General features: G+C 45.7%; 1 protein-coding gene across 1 annotated transcript in view; it reads right to left on the bottom strand.

Annotated features, from left to right (window-relative positions):
• LOC308083406 (uncharacterized protein) overlaps positions 1 to 20,100 on the bottom strand; it is a gene marked incomplete at its 5' end in the record, with an annotated part of 44,187 nt that extends 24,087 nt beyond the window's left edge. Inside the window, 2 exons of the mRNA XM_080425723.1 lie at positions 13,886 to 13,996; positions 19,929 to 20,100. Of these exons, the coding sequence (XP_080281849.1) occupies positions 13,886 to 13,996; positions 19,929 to 20,100 (283 nt within the window). The remainder of the gene's footprint in view (positions 1 to 13,885; positions 13,997 to 19,928) is intronic.
• Between the last annotated feature and the right edge of the window lie 398 nt (positions 20,101 to 20,498).

Genomic DNA, 20,498 nt, shown 5'->3' on the forward strand with positions numbered 1-20,498 from the left:
CCGGTGAGGCTCTTCGTTGGGTCCAGTCATTCTTGAGCTCCAACCCGGGGGCACGACACAACTATGCCAACTTCGAGGAGGAGTTCAGGAGGGTGTTCGACCACCCCGTTGCTGGTCAGGATGCGGGCTCACGTCTACTCCACATCAAGCAGGGCTCCCGCCCAGTTGCTGCTTATGCAATCGAGTTCCGCACGCTCGCGGCCTGCACGGGATGGGAGGATTCCACGCTGCGCTGCATCTTTCGAGAGGGCCTCACGGAGGCGCTGAAGGACGAGCTAGTTAGGGATAAGCCCTCCGATCTCAATACGCTCATCAGTCTCGCCATTGATGTCGACGAACGTCTCCGTGAGCGTAAGAAGACCAGGGCACATTCACTTCAATGCCCCTCCCGGTTGACCCCCAGTCAGAGCACCAGTCCCTCTCATCCTTCTGAGACATTCGTGTCAGACTCAGGCGCAGACTCAGGCGCAGAGCCAATGGAGGTGGGCCGAATGCGTCTGTCTGCTGCGGAGAAGTTACACCGGAGGACACAAGGCCTCTGCATGTATTGTGGGCAGAAGGGGCACCTGAGGGATGGCTGTCCCAAGCTGCCAAAAGATTAGGCTCACCGGAGACCAGGGGATTCCAGGTGAGCCGAATATCTCGTTCCCCCACCTCCACCGGCCCTGCTAAGTTCAAGGTCCATCTTTCCTGGCAGGGAGGAGCACTCTCAGTCGGCACCCTCATTGACTCTGGCGCCGATGAGAGTTTCATCGACCTCCAATTGGCCAGTCAGGCTAACATTCCTCTCATTGCCCTGACTGAACCCATTCCTGCCTTTGCTCTTGATGGACACAAGATTGGCCTTATTACTCACCGTACTCAACTCCTCAAGATGACTTTGTCCGGTAACCATGTTGAGGAGATTCGTTTCCATGTGTTACCTTCCCCTGGCACTCCTCTCATCCTAGGCCGACCCTGGTTGGAGTTGCATGTCCCCCACATCAACTACAGCACAGGGCTTATCCTCAGTTGGAGCACCGCCTGCCATGCCCGTTGTCTCCGTGCTGCTGCTTACTCTACCTCGGGCCCTCCTAGGGACACTCCCTCTCCTCCTGATCTGTCTCTGGTGCCTCCTGCTTACCACGACATGGGTGAGGCGTTTAGTAAGGACCGAGCCCGTTCTCTGCCTCCTCATCGTCTGTACGACTGCGGAATTGATATCCTCAAGGGCGCAGCCTATCCTGCCAGTCGACTGTACAACTTGTCACTCCCTGAGAAGGCAACCATGGACAAATACATCTCAGAGTGCCTGGCCGAAGGCCTCATCCGTCCTTCTCGGTCCCCGATGGCAGCAGGTTTCTTCTTTGTCAAGAAGAAGGGAGGAGACCTTAGGCCATGTATCGACTACAGGGAGCTTAACAAGATTACGATCAAGAACAAGTACCCTCTCCCCCTCATCAGTTCCAACTTCGAACCTCTGCAGGGCGCTTCCATCTTCACGAAGTTGGATCTCCGGAACGCCTACCATCTCGTCCGGATACGTGAGGGGGATGAGTGGAAGACTGCATTCAAGACTCCCCGGGGGCATTACGAGTATCTTGTCATGCCCTTCGGCCTTACCAATGCCCCTGGAGTCTTTCAGGCGTTGATGAATGATGTGCTGAGGGACATGCTGGACATCTTTGTAGTGCTCTACCTGGATGACATCCTGGTGTTCTCCAGGAGTGCTGAGGAACACATCCAACACGTCCGCCAAGTCATCCAGCGCCTCCTGGAGAACCGCCTCTTCATCAAGGCAGAGAAGTGCACCTTCCATGCTTCCTCTGTGGAGTTTCTGGGTTTCATCATAGAGAGTGGGCAGACTCTGCCTGACCTACGGAAGGTCCAGGCTGTTGTTGAGTGGCCTCAACCGGCCAACCGGAAGCAGTTACAAAGTTTTTTGGGTTTTGCCAATTTTTATCGCTGCTTCATTCGAAATTACAGCAGGGTGGCAGCCCCCCTCACAGCTCTTACGTCCTCTTTGCGTCCTTTTGCCTGGACACCTGCAGCCAACACCGCCTTTGACGCCCTCAAGAAGCGGTTCACCTCTGCACCGGTCTTGCTCCACCCTGATCCCTCAAGACCCTTTGTAGTGGAAGTGGATGCCTCTGACACTGGTATTGGGGCAGTTCTCTCACAGCAGTCTGCCTCCGACGAGAGGCTGCATCCCTGTGCCTTCTTCTCTCGCCGGTTTACCCCGGCTGAGGAGAATTACGACATCGGCAACAGGGAGCTCCTGGCTGTTGTGGAGGCTTTCGAGGAGTGGCGGCACTGGTTAGAGGGGGCTGAGTACCCCAGTACTGTCTGGTCCGACCACAAGAATCTTACTTACATCAGGGCGGCCAGGCGGTTGAACTCCCGTCAGGCACGCTGGGCCCTGTTCCTTGGCCGGTTTAACTTCACTCTCACTTACCGTCCGGGTTCGAAGAATACTAAGGCTGACGCACTGTCTCGGATTCACTCGGAGGAGAAGGATCCTATCACTCCGGATACCATTCTCCCTGCTTCCCAAGTGATTGGAGTGGTTATCACTAATCTCGAGGCAGCGGTCAGGAGGGCTCAGCACACTCAACCTGATCCAGGAACTGGACCCGCCAACCGACTGTACGTTCCTGATGCGGTCCGATCCCAGGTCCTCCAGTGGTGCCATGCCAGCCGGGTTACTTGTCATCCAGGGGTCCTTCGCACCCTCTCCTTCGTACGCCGGCGGTTCTGGTGGCCTACAGTGGCGGCAGATGTCCGGAGGTTTGTCACTGCCTGCACGGTGTGCGCTCGAGGCAAGTCATCCCATCAGTCCCCTGCTGGTCTCTTGCGTCCCCTTCCTGTCCCCTGTCGGCCTTGGTCGGATATCGCTTTGGATTTTGTTACCGGTCTTCCCCCCTCCATGGGCAACACCGTTATCCTCACGGTGGTAGATCGTTTTTCCAAGGCTGTGCACCTTGTGGCTCTCCCCAAGCTCCCTTCCTCCAAGGAGACGGCTGAGCTGCTCATGGAACATGTTTACCGCCTTCATGGACTCCCAGCTGACATCGTCAGTGACCGTGGTCCCCAGTTCACCTCCCAGGTCTGGAAGGCTCTCTGTAAGGGCATCGGTGCCACCATCAGTCTCTCCTCGGGATATCACCCCCAGTCAAACGGACAGGCAGAGCGGGCCAACCAGAACCTGGAGGCCGCCCTCCGGTGCGCCTCTGCTCTCCATCCGTCCTCCTGGAGTAAGGACCTGCCCTGGGTGGAATACTCATTGAACGCCCATGTCAGTTCTGCCACTGGCATGTCACCCTTTGAGTGCTCCCTAGGATACCAGCCTCCACTGTTTCCGGACCAGGAGACTGAGGTTGCCGTCCCTTCTGTGCAAGCCCATCTTCAAAGATGTCGCAGAGTATGGAAGACTGTCCGTGCAGCTCTACTGAGGTCCAACACCCGTGCTTGCCGAGGAGCCAACCGTCGGCGCACCAAGGCCCCACAGTACCGAGTGGGTCAGCAGGTGTATCTCTCATCCTCTGACCTTCCGCTGCAGGTGGAGTCCCGGAAGCTAGCGCCCCGGTTCCTAGGACCATTCCCTATTGAGCGCATCATCAATCCGGTTGCAGTGCGCCTCCGACTTCCCTCCTCCATGCGGCGTGTCCACCCAGTCTTCCATGTCTCCAAGGTCAAACCCGTTTCCTCGTGCCCTTTGACACCTCCACCCCCTAAACCCCCACCCCCACAGATGGTCGATGGGCATCCTCAGTGGGCGGTGCGAAGGCTACTTCGGGTGCGCCGTTATGGTCGTGGGTTCCAATACCTAGTCGACTGGGAGGGGTATGGGCCGGAGGAGCGTAGTTGGGTTTCCCGAAAACTCATCATGAGCCCTGAGCTTCTGCGGCAGTTCTACCGAGACCATCCTGATGCGCCTGGCAGGTCGCCAGGAGGCTCCCGTAGAGGGGGGGGTCCTGTTACGGTTTCGAACCCTTCACCTCCACCTTCTACGTCTGGAGTTCCTGTGCACAATCCAGTGCGCCGTTCTCACTCTTCCACCTAGACACTCAGGCTCACTTCATCATTCTCCTCCCTGTGGCAAGCTGACTGGGTGTGGCACTGCACACCTGTTTCCATTTTCCCATCATCACCAGAGTCTTCAAGAACCCTGCCTTGACTCCGCCCCTTGCCAGATTTTCCCATAGAATTACCTGGCAAGTATAGCTGAAGCCTACATTGTTGCTATCCGTACCCTGTAGAGCTATTTTCTGTGGTTTTGCTGCAATCATTCTGATCGCTTGTTTTTTGTCTCACTCCAGATCTGCAGTGCCACTCCCTGCTTGCCACCACCATTTCCTCTGGATCGTTTGTTTGGCTACCGACCACATGCTTGGACTCTGACAACTCTCATGGACTCTCCCTAAGTATAGTTTTATATTATATAATATCTACATGTATACATATATATTGTGCCACTAGTTATATATGTATATCCATGTAGATTTATATAGATATATCTATACATGTTCAGTTTTGTTTATTATTTTGGACATTAAAACGCCTCGCAAGGCATTAACCCTTTCCTGTCTCCTGAGTGGTTGCATTTGGGTTCTGAACACAACTCAGTCTTAACACAACAGGTAAAACACGGCTCATTTTAGTTGAGGCCGCACGTGATTTGACACAAATCAAGGTACCCGATCAGGTAGCTCTTGCAGATGAGTTAGGTCCCTGGCCCATCCATGTTGTAGTACCCCAGTCAGTGCCCGGCCCCACTGAGGAAGAAGAGTTTCAGTCAAAACTGATGGCATTTCTGACAAATGAAGGGAAGACCTTAGATGAGGTTAAGGGTCTGTTCACTCCCACTACCCCCATGCCCAATGCCCTTGATTTGAACCCCCAGTTAGTGAATGCAATATCCTCTCTTGTTCAAAAGTGTCAAGTTTCCCCTGCAGAGATACAGAGCTACCGCAAGCTGCGGTTGTTCTCTGGCATGAAGCCTACTCCAAATGGAGAAGAAGAATACGAGGTCTGGGCTGAGCAGACCACTCATATGCTTGAGGAGTGGCAGTGTTCTGACACTGTGAAGAAACAGAGAGTAGCTGAGAGCCTCAAAGGACCAGCTGCAGATATCATTAGGTTCTTGAGAGTCAGTAATACCAATGTGACTGCCAATGATTACTTCAAAGCCCTTGAAAATGCATTTGGGACAACTGAGAGTGCCTCTGATCTCGTGGTGAGATTACGCAATACCGTCCAATTTGAAGGGGAGAAGCTGTCAGAATATCTGCTAAGATTGGACAAACTGCTGCACTCTGTGTACCGTAAAGGTGGAATTGCGCTGTCTGATATGAACCGACTTCGTATGGAGCAAATAGTGAGGGGTGCTTTGTCTAACAACCTGGTAGCTCTCCGTATCAGAATGACACATAAGCTTAGAACACCCCCCAGCTTCGCTGAATTGCTCCATGAAGTGAGAGAAGAGGAAGACATGATCCTTGACAGACATGATGCTAAAAAGGGTGTCACTTCAGCCGCAGTGTTGCCTGTTGAATTAGCCCCTACTACTGCTGCTTCAGCCTGTGCTACATCTGCCACAGCTCCCACTGCCATTAGTGCTCCCACTGAGCAATGAAGTAGATCTGCTGAGGAAAGAAATACAAGGGCTGAAGAGTGAAATGGTCAACCTACGCTCTGCGACAGTAGCCATGTCAACAGCAGGTTCAAAACCTCCCCGGCAGAGTTCTAATGAGTTTGGAGGGGGGAGCCCACAGACACATTCTCAGGAGCCAATAAGAATGCTGAATCGTGCCAACATTTTCTGCTACAGGTGTGGGGAAGATGGCCACTTCCGGCGTGAATGCCAGAACCCTGAGAATCTGAGAAGAGTGAATCAACGCCTCCTGCAACAGAAACGACCATCGGGAAACTTCCCTGGGGCCCAGTAGAGGAACGCACTGTCGTCCCGGGAAGGATACGTTCCACAAAGTGTGATATGCTGAGAGACACCAAGGCTGTTTTACCCAAAGGCTTAGTAGGCCCGAGTTCGGTTGTCTCTGTCCAAATTGAGGGCATCTATGCCAGAGCCTTGCTGGACAGCGGGTCTCAAGTTACTCTCCTATACCGCTCCTTCTATGACCAGTATCTGAAGCACCTGCCATTGATGCCCATAGAGGCTCTAGAAATATTGGGGCTTAGCACAGAGCAATACCCCTATGATGGCTATCTCTGCCTGAAGTTGGAGTTTGGAAGGTATGTAGTTGGAGTAACCGAGATCGTGGAAACGCTTGTGCTTGTGTGTCCAGACCCGGCAAGAAAGGGTGAAGTCTCTATTCTGGTGGGGACCAACACCTCTGTGGTAAGGAGAATAATGGAAGTCTGCAAGGAAAAAGAAGGAGACAATTTCCTGAGCACAATGCCAATTCATCCAATACTGAAAGGAGCCTATCAAGAGCTGCTCAAAGCTCCAGATGACCGGGCTGACATGAAGAGAGGCACTGTCTGGCTGGCAAAGGGAAACACATTGACATTACCCCCAGGGGGAGCCGCAAATGTTACCGGTATTCCAAAGTTTCCAGGAAACCTTGCCACTCAAGCAGTCCTGATAGATCATCTTGAAGGGGGCGAGTTTCCTGAAGAGCTACTGGTGATGCCTGAAATCAAGAAGTCTGCTTCTGCCCACTGCCATCGAGTCACAGTCACTGTGAGGAATGTGTCCACTCGTGAAGTGACTCTCAAGCGTGGCATGCCCATTGCTCACCTGTATCCAGTTGACGTCCTGGCGTCAGCCCCTGCAAAAATGGGTAAAGCCCCAGATGAACTGACCCCATCTGTTTTCAATTTTGGTGACTCTCCAGTGCCCAAAGAATGGAAGGAGAAGTTGATTCATAAGATGATGGAGAGAAAGGAAGTTTTCTCATGCAGTGAATTTGATGTCGGATGTGCAAAAAGTGCAGAACACACCATCCGAGTGACTGATGACAGACCTTTTAGAGAGCGTTCAAGACGTCTACCTCCTGGAGATGTGGAAGATGTTAGGACGCATCTAGATGACCTCAAAAAGGCAGGAATCATCTCAGAGTCCAGAAGCCCTTACGCTTCACCCATTGTGGTGGTGCGCAAGAAGAATGGGACCATTCGCATGTGTGTGGACTACAGAACGCTGAACAGACGAACAGTGCCTGATCAATACACAGTTCCACGTATCGAAGATGCACTCGCATGCTTGAGTGGGAGCAAATGGTTCAGTGTTCTCGATCTCAGAAGCGGCTACTATCAGATCCCCATGAGTGACGCTGATAAGGAGAAGACAGCTTTCATCTGCCCAGCTGGCTTTTATCAGTTTGAGAGGATGCCTCAAGGAATCTGTGGTGCGCCAGCCACTTTTCAGCGAGTCATGGAGAGAACTGTCGGAGACATGAATCTCCTGGAAGTGTTGGTCTACTTGGATGACCTCATTATTTTCGGCAGAACCCTCGAGGAACATCAGGAACGGCTTCTGAAGGTGCTGGATAGGCTCCAAGAGGAGGGGTTGAAGTTATCCCTGGATAAATGCCAGTTCTGTCGCACCTCTGTGAAATATGTTGGGCATATCATCTCTGCAGATGGAATTTCTACCGATCTCTCAAAAATAGAAGCGGTGAAGTCCTGGCCACGCCCTGAGACCATCTCAGCCCTACGATCATTCCTTGGCTTCTGTGGTTTCTATCGTCGATTTGTGAAGGACTACGCCAGGGTTAGTCACCCCCTTAATCAGCTGTTGCAGGGCTGTATTACTGCTGGGAGGCCTAGGAAGAATGCTAAAGAAAACGATAGCTCTCAAAAGTTCTACCACTCATCAGAACCATTCGGCTCCAGGTGGGACGAAGGTTGTGAGAATGCCTTTGAACGGTTAAAAATGACTCTCACAGAGGCCCCTGTCATGGCGTTTGCTGATCCAAACTTGCCCTATGTTCTCCATGTCGATGCCAGTAGAGAAGGTTTGGGTGGCGTGCTATATCAGAATCAAGGAGAGGGGTTACGACCTGTCGCATTTGTCAGCCGAAGTCTATCTCCTTCAGAGAAGAACTACCCAACCCATAAGCTGGAGTTCCTCGCGCTAAAGTGGGCAGTTGTTGACAAACTACATGACTACCCTTATGGAGTGAAGTTTGAAGTGCAGACGGACAATAATCCGCTAACCTATGTGTTGACCACGGCCAAGTTAGATGCTGCAGGTCATCGGTGGCTGGCTGCGCTGTCCATATATGATTTCAGCTTGAAATACAGACCTGGCAAGCAGAATATTGATGCAGATGCCTTATCTCGTCGGCCTCATTCAAGTGTAATGGATGTTGAGTGGAAGACAGTTCCTGCTGAAAATGTCCAAGCCATGTGCCATACCACTCATGTTAACCTAAAACGTTCACGGCCACACAGGGCCATTGATCTGTTCGGCACTTCTCACAATGCTGTCCCAAAAGCCTACTCCCACTTAGCCTTTGTCAGCAGTCAGGAGTTACCAAAGTTGAGCTCAGCAGAGATTACCCGATTTCAGACAGAAGACCCATGTATTGGGGAAGTATGGGAAGCGGTCCATCAAAACGATATCAACAAAGCCATCAAAGAGAAGCATGCTGACATCCCTTTGTTGCTTAAGGAGTGGGAAAAGTTGAAATTTCAAGACACCATGCTCTATAGGTTTTCACATCCCCCTAACAAGCCAGTTCGTCGGCAACTGTTGCTCCCTCAGGAATTGAAGAAGACTGTGCTCAGGTCTTTGCACGATGACTCTGGCCACTTAGGGTTTGACAAGACCTATGGTCTGGTGCGAGAGAGATTCTATTGGCCTCGCATGAGGACTGAGATAGAGAGGTACTGTAAATCCTGTGCACGATGCATCAAGAGGAAGACACTGCCGAAACGGGCTGCTTGTTTGTCACATCTGACCAGTGAAGGTCCCATGGATCTCATCTGCATGGACTTCTTGTCCATCGAACCAGACACCCCTAATGTCTGCAACGTACTGGTCATCACAGATCATTACACCAGATATGCACAAGCCTTTCCCACGCCTGATCAAAAGGCTACTACGGCGGGGAAAGTGCTGTGGGAGAAGTACTTTGTTCACTATGGCCACCCAAGAGGGTGCATTCTGATCAGGGAAGAGATTTTGAGAGCCGTCTCATTCATGAGCTCTTGAACATGTTGGGAGTAAAGAAATCGAGGACCACTCCATACCACCCTCAAGGCGATCCTCAGCCCGAGCGCTTCAACAGAACGCTGCTGGACATGCTTGGGACACTCGACCCTGTGAAGAAGAGCAAATGGAGCCAACACATAAGTCACTTGGTCCATGCATACAACTGCACACAAAATGAGTCTACGGGATATTCTCCCTATTATCTCATGTTTGGACGTGAAGCCAGGATGCCCATAGACTTGTGCTTTGGAGTTTCAAGTGATGGATCCTCAATAAAATCTTATATACAATATGTGAAACAAATGAGGCGTGAACTTCAAGCTGCCTACAAGTTGGCTGAGAGCATGGCTAATAAGAAGAATGATGGGAATAAACAATGATATGATCAGAAGGTTCGTTATGTTCCCCTTGCCCCCGGTGATAGGGTGCTGATAAGAAACCTGGGACTGCAGGGAAAGCACAAGATAGCTGATCGTTGGAACTCAACTGAGTATATCGTGGAGAGCCAGATGCCAGATATGCCGGTGTATAGACTCAAACCAGAGGGAGGTAATGCGCCTGTGAAAGTCCTTCATCGTAATCATCTCCTGCCTTTGGGACAGGAAGTACACTTGGAACCAGAGCAGTTGCCAGAGTTGCCGAAGCCTAGGAGGAGAAGAAGTCCAAGGCATAAGGCAAAGAAAACAGAGTCCTTTTGTCTTCCTGAGGGCATAAGTTCTGACAAGGGAGATGACATTGAGTCTCATTCAGATGATGACAATGAGGAGACTGGTATGTGGTACGGCTACCCTACCCCAACGCAAATGGAAGATGTTGGCTCAGACGTAGAGGATCCTTCTGAACCATTCAGTTTGGACTTGGATGTTGAACTACCGGAAGTGGTTCTAGAAGTTGACACATCAGTGGAATGTATGTCACAGACTGAAGAGACCCCGGATGACAATGTTGTTGACCTAGAAGATCCTGTGGAAGTTGACCAGAATCAAGAGACACAAGATACTCATGAAAATGAAACCCGGCCTCATAGACAGAGGAGAGCCCCTAAAAGGTTGATATATGACTTACCTGGTGCCCCATCATCAGTTGTTGTTAAGACATACACAAATACTCTAGTGACAGGTCACAATAAGTTAGGTTTCCCACCTGCCCTTCTTATCCCTGATGTTAGGTACATAAGCACATTTCAGAAAACATAAAGGTCTGACAATTCAGGGTGATTTTGGTTTTGTTTTGTTTTATGGACAAAAAGTTTGAAATGCCACAGGCTAATTTCTTTCACGTTTGTCGTGAGGATACGACTGTTTTTGGTGGGGGGAGAGTGTAGTACCCCTGAGGAATAATAATAATGATGTTCATTGTTTATATTATTAATTATTCTAAGTCATTTACTTTTTCTTATTTTGAACATGTTATGTCAAAGTATAATTTTGAAACTGCCAGATAGTGGGTATTTCGATGGTGAAAAGACAATATTATGCACTGCTCCTTTAAGAAGACAGGAAATGGGGGGAGGGCTGTGTTGTTGTTGCGGAAGAGAAGCCGGAAGAAACAAAAGTGTGGAGAGAGCTTCAAGTTGAGCTGCATGCTATGTGGCGAGATATATGACTCAAGATAAACTGTTTGATTGTTTTATAAGCGTAACATAAGTGATAAGTACGTAGGGGGACGGAGAGAGAACGTGGACGTCGGTGGAGAAAGAGTGAACCAGCCACCAGTTTCCATGTTTGGCTACGTTTAGCCTAGCTGTTGTCTGTAGATGAACACTTAAATGAACACTGTTTAGTAGTGCCAACTGACTTGCAACAGAGTCCGCGTTTCTTTTGTTTTAATTAATGTCAACGTGAGTTTGAGAGTCACGTTCATACCGCTCGTTTTACCGCGATTTCGCGACTATAGCTGGTTTTATTTATTTATTTATTTATTTAACAGGGACAATGCACATTAATCAACATGTCAGTTATTCACGTCCATGTAAATGAGCCAGAGTTAGCCAGAGTTGGCTAATTTTCATCTGTAGTCCCTGAGCAGGCTGTTAACAAAAGTGGTATAGTTATCCATACAAAAAGAGACATCGTCAACAATACAAAACAAGTAGACATAGTACAGAAGACAAAACAAATACAGTAAAATATTCACTCTGTGCAGGAGAACGCACGCACCCACGCACGCTACACGTGCACACGTGGAGAAGGGTGTTGGACCTTTGCTGTGTGTTTTCTGGTTGTGAATTACCTCTTTCACATCACTACAGACAGAGACTGTGAGTAAGCAACTGAACTATCTGGTGGATTAAGTGTGTAATCCAATGAGCTCCAACATGTGCACCAACGATGGTACCATAGACTAAAACCCCGGGTATTTTTCTTATTCTTTTCTTTTTTATATTTTTGGGTTGAATGTTTGTTTAAAGGAGAATTCCGGACATTTTAAGTGTTATCTTTGATGTGTCGTTACTCACCTACCGACGTAAACAGTGGCATTGTTTATTTCCAGATATTCCCCTGTCGTCATATTTTCAACCTCCTCCGTTGTCATAATGGGAGCGCGTGTCATAGGGAAATTCGTCTATTATAACCGATGCAAAGTTATTTTTTTCTCTACTACTACTCATTGTGGAGTCTGATGATAGTCAAACATGCAGTGAAAGTTCCTGAGAGGCTACCGCTAATGACGAACGAGCTAACGCTAGTTGCTTGTTTCTCAACATGGCAACACCAAGTTGCCAGGTTCTGGGAGAGAAACAAGCAACTAGCGTTAGCTCGTTCGTCATTAGCGGTAGCCTCTCAGGAACTTTCACTGCATGTTTGACTATCATCAGACTCCACAATGAGTAGTAGTAGAGAAAAAAATAACTTTGCATCGGTTATAATAGACGAATTTCCCTATGACACGCGCTCCCATTATGACAACGGAGGAGGTTGAAAATATGACGACAGGGGAATATCTGGAAATAAACAATGCCACTGTTTACGTCGGTAGGTGAGTAACGACACATCAAAGATAACACTTAAAATGTCCGGAATTCTCCTTTAACTATGAGAGTTTGGTTGTGGTGAATAAAATACACACTCTATAGTTAAAGTGCTGAGTACAGGTGGTCTTTGACTGTGGATATTAATGATGGTTTAAATTTGTCACAGCTATTCAATGTGTTCTAGTTCCCTGAGTGTATTCAGGGTGGGGGCTCACAAGCTAACATTTTGGTCCTACTATAGTTCCTCCCAGGTTTTACATTAGTAAATGTGAATAAGCCAGGCGAATGGGAGGGCTACATGTGTATTATGGACAACCACGCATGCACGCACGCACGCACACACACACACACACACACACACACACACACACACACACACACACACACACACACACACACACACACACACACACACACACACACACACACACATCCACTAACCTGTTCTTCTTGACTGTTAATGATCACCAGATCTGCTCCTTTCTTCAGACATTGTTCCCTACTGTTCTCCCAAGTTTTCCTTTCAGTAGATTTGTAATAACAGCTGCATCCAAACTTCTTCCATCCACTGGGACACGACTTGACTAAACATCAAACAGGAGTTTTACTGATGAATTTTCAATGCATTGATAATCAATTCTAACATGTTGAGTAGTTATTAAAATAATAGTAGTTATAGACAGTGTTGCCAGATTTTGCAAGAGAAACAAGCAACAAGTTCTATGAAAACAAGGCCAAAAGAAGTAACTAGGTTGCATGATCACACACAGAGAACAACTGGTTTAAAAAAAAAATAAGCAACTACACTTTAGAAACAAGCCAACAAAACCTGCAACCTGCAACTACCAATATTTACAAGCTTTACAGGAAAAAAATGGCCAATGTCGCTTACAATAAGCAGACATGGCAAGACTGGTCAGAGATGTAGTGGAAGGTAAATGTATGTATGTATGTATGTATGTATGTATGTATGTATGTATGTATGTATGTATGTATGTATGTATGTATGTATGTATGTATGTATGTATGTGTGTTATTTATTAAATAGTGTTTTGCACCTTTTTTAAGATCTACAGTATGTTTAACTAGGAATTTTACTGATGGATTTTCAATGTACCAATTATCAATTTTAACTTATAGAATAGCTATAATAATACTAGTTGGAGGTGTAGTGGAGGGTAAACCTATTTATTTATTAATTTGTGTATTATTTAGGCTAAATAGTGTTTTTGCAGCTCTTTTAGTGTATGTATAAATATTTAAATAGTATTTCATAAACTCTTAAAGCCACTCACACTTCCCTGACAATAGTTAAAATATCAATTATTAATTGTCCTTCAAAATGGTTTTGTAATCTCTCTCACCTGCTTTCTCACACAAGTTCTGCAAATGGTCTCTCTCCAGGATCACGTTGTTATAGCTGGTTTTCCATTGGTCTTTCTCCAGGGTCACGTTGTTAAAGCTGGTTTTCCATTGGTCTCTCTCAAGGATCACGTTCTCATACATTGCCTGTAACTCAGTATTGGCTGAATGATCTGCAAAGAACCAAAAGTTGGCAATAATCACATTTGTCATTACTGTTCATTATGAGATGAAGCATCTGTGTGGAAAAGGAGCTTTGAGAAAAATACATCTCAATGTTCCTGTGTTTTATGTTAATAGATCTCAACAGGTACTGTATAATAAAGTACAAGTGAAACCACACACTATCAAAAGTGAATGAATTTGACCTTTGACCAGTTGATACTCACAGTCCATGACCTTGTCTGTGGTTCTCACCACTCCTAGAACACACAGTGCTGTAAGGCACACTGCAGCTGCTCTAAAGATGCTTCTCTCAATGATGATGGCTCTCTGGACACCTGGAGGATAAAAGCACAATAGAGTTAAACTTTAATCACAATCAGAATTATTGTCACATCACAGGCTTACACGTGTAAAACAGTGGGTGAGGTTAGACATAAGGTCCATGAGCATAGCAGCTGCTGCAGTATACTGTTCATGATATAGAATATGATCAGCTTCAATGTTTCATTTCGAAGAACACTGAGGGAACATTTACTTTTAAGTGATTTGGTCCAATGAACTCTGAACCTTTCATCTTCAATTTCTGCAGTTAAGTTCATATGTCTGATGTACATTCATGTAGTTGAACATGTCTTCATCTTATAACATACGATTGTGACGATTGTGACCATCTGCAACTACTCTAAACATTTAGCCGTTTTTGGTTTTGAAGCTATACGTTTCCTTTCATCTATGGTACCGTAAAGGGGAAAAATACTTAACATAAAATGTATTGTCTTTATTATAACTTTATTACATTTTTTTTCTCTCACAAGGTCTGTACGCATGATAAGTCAACATGGAATAATATACAACACACAAAATATTGACATATTGGGCCCTATTCCGCGGCCGGCTAAACCCCTAAACGTTACCCTAAACCTGTTAAATACGGATAAGGGAGCTGGTGCTGTCCCTAAACGTTATTCTGCACCAATACCCGTCACCCATTATGCCGACACCGTTATTTGCGGGTGGAGGCGTGCCCGTGGGCGTGTTGTTGCTATATCCCCAAAATTGCTATTCTGCCCACACACACAGGTGCGGCTTTGGGAAAGGGCACAGCGGATTCTAAAACCAACCGCAAAGGGCACACAGACACTGCAATGGCTTTGTGGAGACGGCCGGACGCACCTCTCTCTACTAGGCTATTATTGTCAACAAATCTCTGTGATTCTAATTTGACTATAATCAGCAGAAGGGAGGGTGTCAATTGTATCTAAGATGATAGTCTATTTAAAGAAGACAATTTGTGCATCCGCAATGCAATGCTCCACTTTAATAATACATTATTAAAGAAATAATTAACTGATTACAAAAATATAAAATTCTCTCTAATCAGTAATATGTAGGTGATATTTATGTCTATCAAATGTGGTTTTACTGAAAGGCAAGACTTTAGAAACAAAACATTGGGTGTGTGTGCCCATGTTAAATCCCCTCAGTGCGGCCACAGAGTTCATGTTGGAACATGAGCCATGTTGCCAGAATTGGCGAAAAAATAAGCAACCAGGTCTATGAAAACAAAAAGAAGCGACTACTTCAAACTACAGCTTTCATGGGGCCTAAATATTTGAGCCTGGCTAGACCCATAATTGACAAATTGGGCCCAGCCCAGCCCGTCACCCGTCGTTTTTCTAAACAAGGTTAATTGCTGCATGCAGCCTTTTTTGTCATTAAATCTTGGTAATTCGTTAAGAACAGGAGTCATTCTACCCTATTCCAACAGTCTATATAATAAAAAAAAAAACAGCTTGGAGCAAATAGGGCTATATAAATATATACAATTAGGTAGGGGTGTGTGTGGATATTCAATTAAACGGGGCTGCCCCTACTAACCGTTTTCAAAATGATATTCGGTTATTCTATGAAATATATTTTTAATTGAGATATTTTAGTTTTTTCCATATTGCTGTCATGCTTAGTTTAGTTTAGTTTAGTTTAGTTTATTTTAGTTTAGTTTAGTTTATTAGCACATTGTTATAACAAATAACAACAGCAGCTGTGTGCGGCCTTTCATCATAAAGTTTATATATAAAAACATTGAAATCAAACAAATATGTTTATTTCAGCATCAGCTATATAGTCTCACTTATCTTGGCATATGTTTAAATTTTTTATAAGATGATCGGATCATCTGTGACAGCACGTTTAGGAAACGTAGCATTTTCATTTTGCGCCACTAAACCCAGCTGGGTGAATATTATCCAACACTTCCCCACGTAAACGCTACGTTCATGTTTACTGCATTAAAGCAGGGGTTCCCCCAAAAATAACCATATTTGAACTGGGGACCCCCATTTTATTTGACTCGGTTCCACAGATAAATATTGTGAAAAGAGCAGATCTACAAGCTCACAATGCCTGGCGTTGTGAGCTCTGTTGTGGTGGTCCCGACCCACAGGTTGAGAACCACTGCATTAAAGTAGGCCTTAAGCTACAAGCAAGTTACATGTCTGTGTTGTTGACCACGTAATGTTAGAGGCTTTACAGGCTTATTTTGGTTTCCAAAATGCTCCGTGGCGCGGCTCGCGCTCGCACCTCATGCGCGCCTCATGCGCCTCATTGTTTATGCTGCCCAAAAGAACAGATCTGTAAGCAGTCGACGCGCCATGACGCGGTGCGTTGATAGCTTGTATGTCTGCTATTTTGGGTAGGCGACGCACATCATTACGCGTCGTAGCAATGTATCTGGGTTGGAGAGGCTATTGATGTACATTTACAATAGCCTACTAGATTATAGCTGGCAGTTGTCACATTATTGTAGCTCTGCTCGGGATTATTGAACAAAGGTGGATGATGAAAAAGTTGCACTTTGCGAACGGGGACAATACTTGTATGTAACTGCGTCACTTCAGAGGAAACTAAATGGTGCTACTTCAGAGATGTTTACACACCCCTGGAATCCATTAGAATGGTGGAAATGGAACGTTAACGATAACAGCCAACGTGAGTAGGCCTACATAGACCTTTCCTGAAACTGGCCAATGTATAGCCATATACTACTGTATGTCGTGTGATTGTGTACCACCGCCCGGCCCGCGGGTCGGTCGGGGGAGGTCCATGGCTGTACGAGCGCTCTCGTTTACGCTCAAGAGACAGCACAGACAGCAGTGTGCACTTAGATGTAGGCTATACCCAAATACGTTGACATGTCAATCTTCCTTAATAAAACATATGTAGACTAATTAGCAGCAGTAGCCTTGGTCAGGCTGTGTGTGAGCCTGTCGTTACCACAGTTGAGCTGCGCTATAAGACGCAAAGGAGCCTAAATTAATGTGTCCTACTATTTTGATAAACATTCATTCTATGCATTTTTTTCATTTCGGGTTGGGTTTGTGGACCATCATAACTGTATTTCAGCCTTAGGCTACGTCGTATAAATAAATAATTAAATAAACAGGTGATGTAATTAATTATTTGGGAGCAGGTGTGTAAGATTCCAATAGTATACATATTTTAAATGGCTTTCATATACTATTCCGGATCTGACTAATATGACAAGTTGCTTATTGTGAACACAATAGGCTACAAATTAATTAATATACAAATGTATTTGGATAAAATAAAATAAAATAATTTTGTTGCCTAGCCCAGCCCAACCCAAAGCCCGACAAATACGTGACCAATTGGATCCGGCAGGAAAACAAGCCCATGTGGTTTATAATAATCAGACCAGGCAACAGTGCAGACAGGGAGATAGGAGCGTATATTGGATTGGGGATAACGGCTTACGCAGTCTTCTCTTAAAGGCAATGGCTTCTGGCACAGTGATTGGTTTTATCATTGTAATGCCCAAACCACACCTATGCATAATGTAACGGGTAGTGCAGGTGTTTAGCGGGTAAGGGAGGTGTCCCAGAATAGCAACTTTTGCGGGGGAACTTCCCTTGCCTAGTCCTAAATCCGATATTAGTGGCTTTAGCCACTTCGGCCCTGAATAGGGCTGTATGTATTAAAGGCAATCGAGCTTGAGGAACGTAATATAACATGAAGCCACTTCTCTATTGAACTTCAATGGATGCGGCCGCCCTGCCGCTCGTTCTTGATAAACACCTAAATACAACTTAATGCGTAATAATGGTAGAAAAGACACTTTGCTGTTTCCCTCCCTCTCACGCTCACTGCAGGGTCCGTGTACAGGGACATACGTAGTCACAGGAAATGTGGCTTATATGAGCTGACATGAAACAACAGGTTGCACAATACTTAAAATGGGCATGTGAAACTCCATAAGGCTAGACAACGCTTGTGGTAATCTTTCATTGCTGCATGTTGCAAACGGTAAATCAACAATGTGGGATGCTCAGTACACTGCGCGTGACGCGTCTTTCCCATTCAAAAACCAACAAATGTTTTCCTCCCTTTACATTATATAAGAAAAAATACCAATTAATCCAAAGAGGAAAAAAGATTAAAGGCCACCTACAGATCGACTACAATTCTTAGGCTTAGAAATGACCTAATGACATGCAGCCACTGCCCGGCGCCACCGGCCCACAAAGTCAGCGACACGCTGTGTTGCACTGGATTTTATTTTCTTTCCGTAGGAGAGTAGCCTTGTCAGTTCTGTAGTAATGATGTGAGAAGAGAAAATAACACTCTAATTGTGTTCAGTGGTGTAAAGTAACTAAGTACATTTACTCAAGTACTGTACTTAAGTACAATTTTGAGGTACTTTTACTTTACTGGAGTATTTTCAATTGTTTATACTTTTACTCCACTACAATTATTTGAAAACTTTAGTTAGTGTGGTTGCCCGAATAGGGCAACCAGACTATAGTACTCTTCCCACTTTATTATTCTTTCTAGATAAACTTTTTCTTGTGCGCTATTTCTCCCACAGTTTTTTTTTTTTAAATGTTGTGCCATATGTCAAAATGACCGGCTTCACCGGGACTAGACTGCTTGTATTTTGCTAAGAGATTGGTTACATAGTTTAATTGCTATTGATGTATTAGTGCATTAAATTTCCCCATCCACTTTAATGGGAAAATTAAAAAACTCAAATTCAAGTATTTTTTTCTCAGAAACCGTAAAGGCTAGAGTTAAAAAACTTGGAGGGGAGGTTCATTGTTTATTGCCAAATTATCAATACAATAATTACACCAGTTGGCCACATGGTGGCGCTATAACAGCCCACTTTACCTTTTGGCCTATAACTTTTGAACCGTAGGTCAAAAGTTTAGATTTTACCCCTGGATTCCTTGGGTCATATGACGCAACTCCCCATATAGGCCACGCCCATTTGCGTCGCCATTTTGAATTTTCTTTAAAACACACTTTTAGCTCCTCTTCCCACATATTTTATCCAAATTTCACAAAAATCTCTGGACCCTAGCAATAAACATATCCAAACGGCATTTTGATAGTCCTTACCGTTCGTCCGTAATTGGCTTCCAAAGTTAGTGGGAGGGGCCCGTTTTACAAAGAATGCCAAAAATCACGAACGAAACGTCCAATCAATCCCAGATTTGAATCACATGTCGAGGGTGATTTACTCAACGAATCCCCAAAAGCATTTCCACCTTGATCCATAGGCGGTGCCACAAATGCGCAAAATGTAACCGTTTGATGCAAAAACATGATTTTTGGGGGGATCAGTTCTCTCAAAAAGAAAAGCAAGTGATCTCAGGAGTGACATGACAATGTCATTGGCCCGCTACATTTGTGGGAGGGGCCTATTTCCTCAAATCAAAACGGCACGTGTCACGAATGCGGGATCCGATCGGCACCGAATTCGAATCGCACGTCGCGCGGCCTCCAACGTTAAACCTCCCAGCGTATTCCTCACGTCCCGGCGGCCGCCTGCGACCCGCGACCGGCGTCGGCGCAACCACACTTTGCAATTTCCCAGAATTGCGATGCGTCTAGTTACTAGTTACTTTGCAGATATAAATTATGATATTATAAAACATATATTAACCACTTTAGCCCTATTTTATTCATAGGCTATTTGAAAATAGCCGATCTACAAGCTCACAACGTGTCGATCGTATCACGACACGTTTTTAGCTTGTAGATCTGCTATTTGCAAACATTTTAGTACTTTTACTTTTGGTACTTTAAGTATATTTTGATACCAATACTTTTCTACTTTTACACGAGTAACATTTTGAACACAGGCCTTTAACTTGTAACAGAGTATTTCTACATTGCAGTATTGATACTTTTACTTAAGTAAAAAATGTGAGAACTTTTTCCACCACTGTGTGTGTTACTGTGTACCTTGATCTCCTGTAGCCTCCTGTGAGCCTTGGTCTCTGGGATTGTTTACATTGGCGTACACCTCGCTCTCCTCCTCCTCCTCTATCCTCTCCTCCTCCTCCTCCTCTATCCTCTCCTCCCTGTCTCCTCCAACGTTCCTCACCCTCCTTGGTCTGTCTGGCCTGCCAGACATCTGTGACACAAAAATGTAACTTTGTTCATTAGTAGAAGTATATCTCTGCTCCAAAATGTTAATTTTTCAGGAAATGAAAAACAAAAGAAAAAAGAGTTAGGATGTTTTGTTTATCATTGATAAGAACAGCTGAATGGACCTCCAAGCTCACAATGAGGTTGGAGGTCAAAAGGGGGTGGAGCCTGGAGTCAGCAAAACCAGCTAACTCCACCCCCCTTTGCTGGAGTTAGCTGGTTTGGCAGAAAGTTTGAAGATCTAATGGAGTTAGCTGCTTTTGTCAGCAGCACTTTTTAATACTTTTCATTGGTTCAATATATATTTTTTTACCAACACACAGATATAAAGGGTGTTCAATAGCACTGATTTATGGGGGAAAAAATGCAAATGCGGAAAAATGG

The sequence above is a fragment of the Gymnoscopelus braueri genome, assembly GCF_963280865.1.
Source record: "Gymnoscopelus braueri genome assembly, chromosome: 4".
NCBI classification, from domain to species: Eukaryota; Metazoa; Chordata; class Actinopteri; order Myctophiformes; family Myctophidae; genus Gymnoscopelus; species Gymnoscopelus braueri.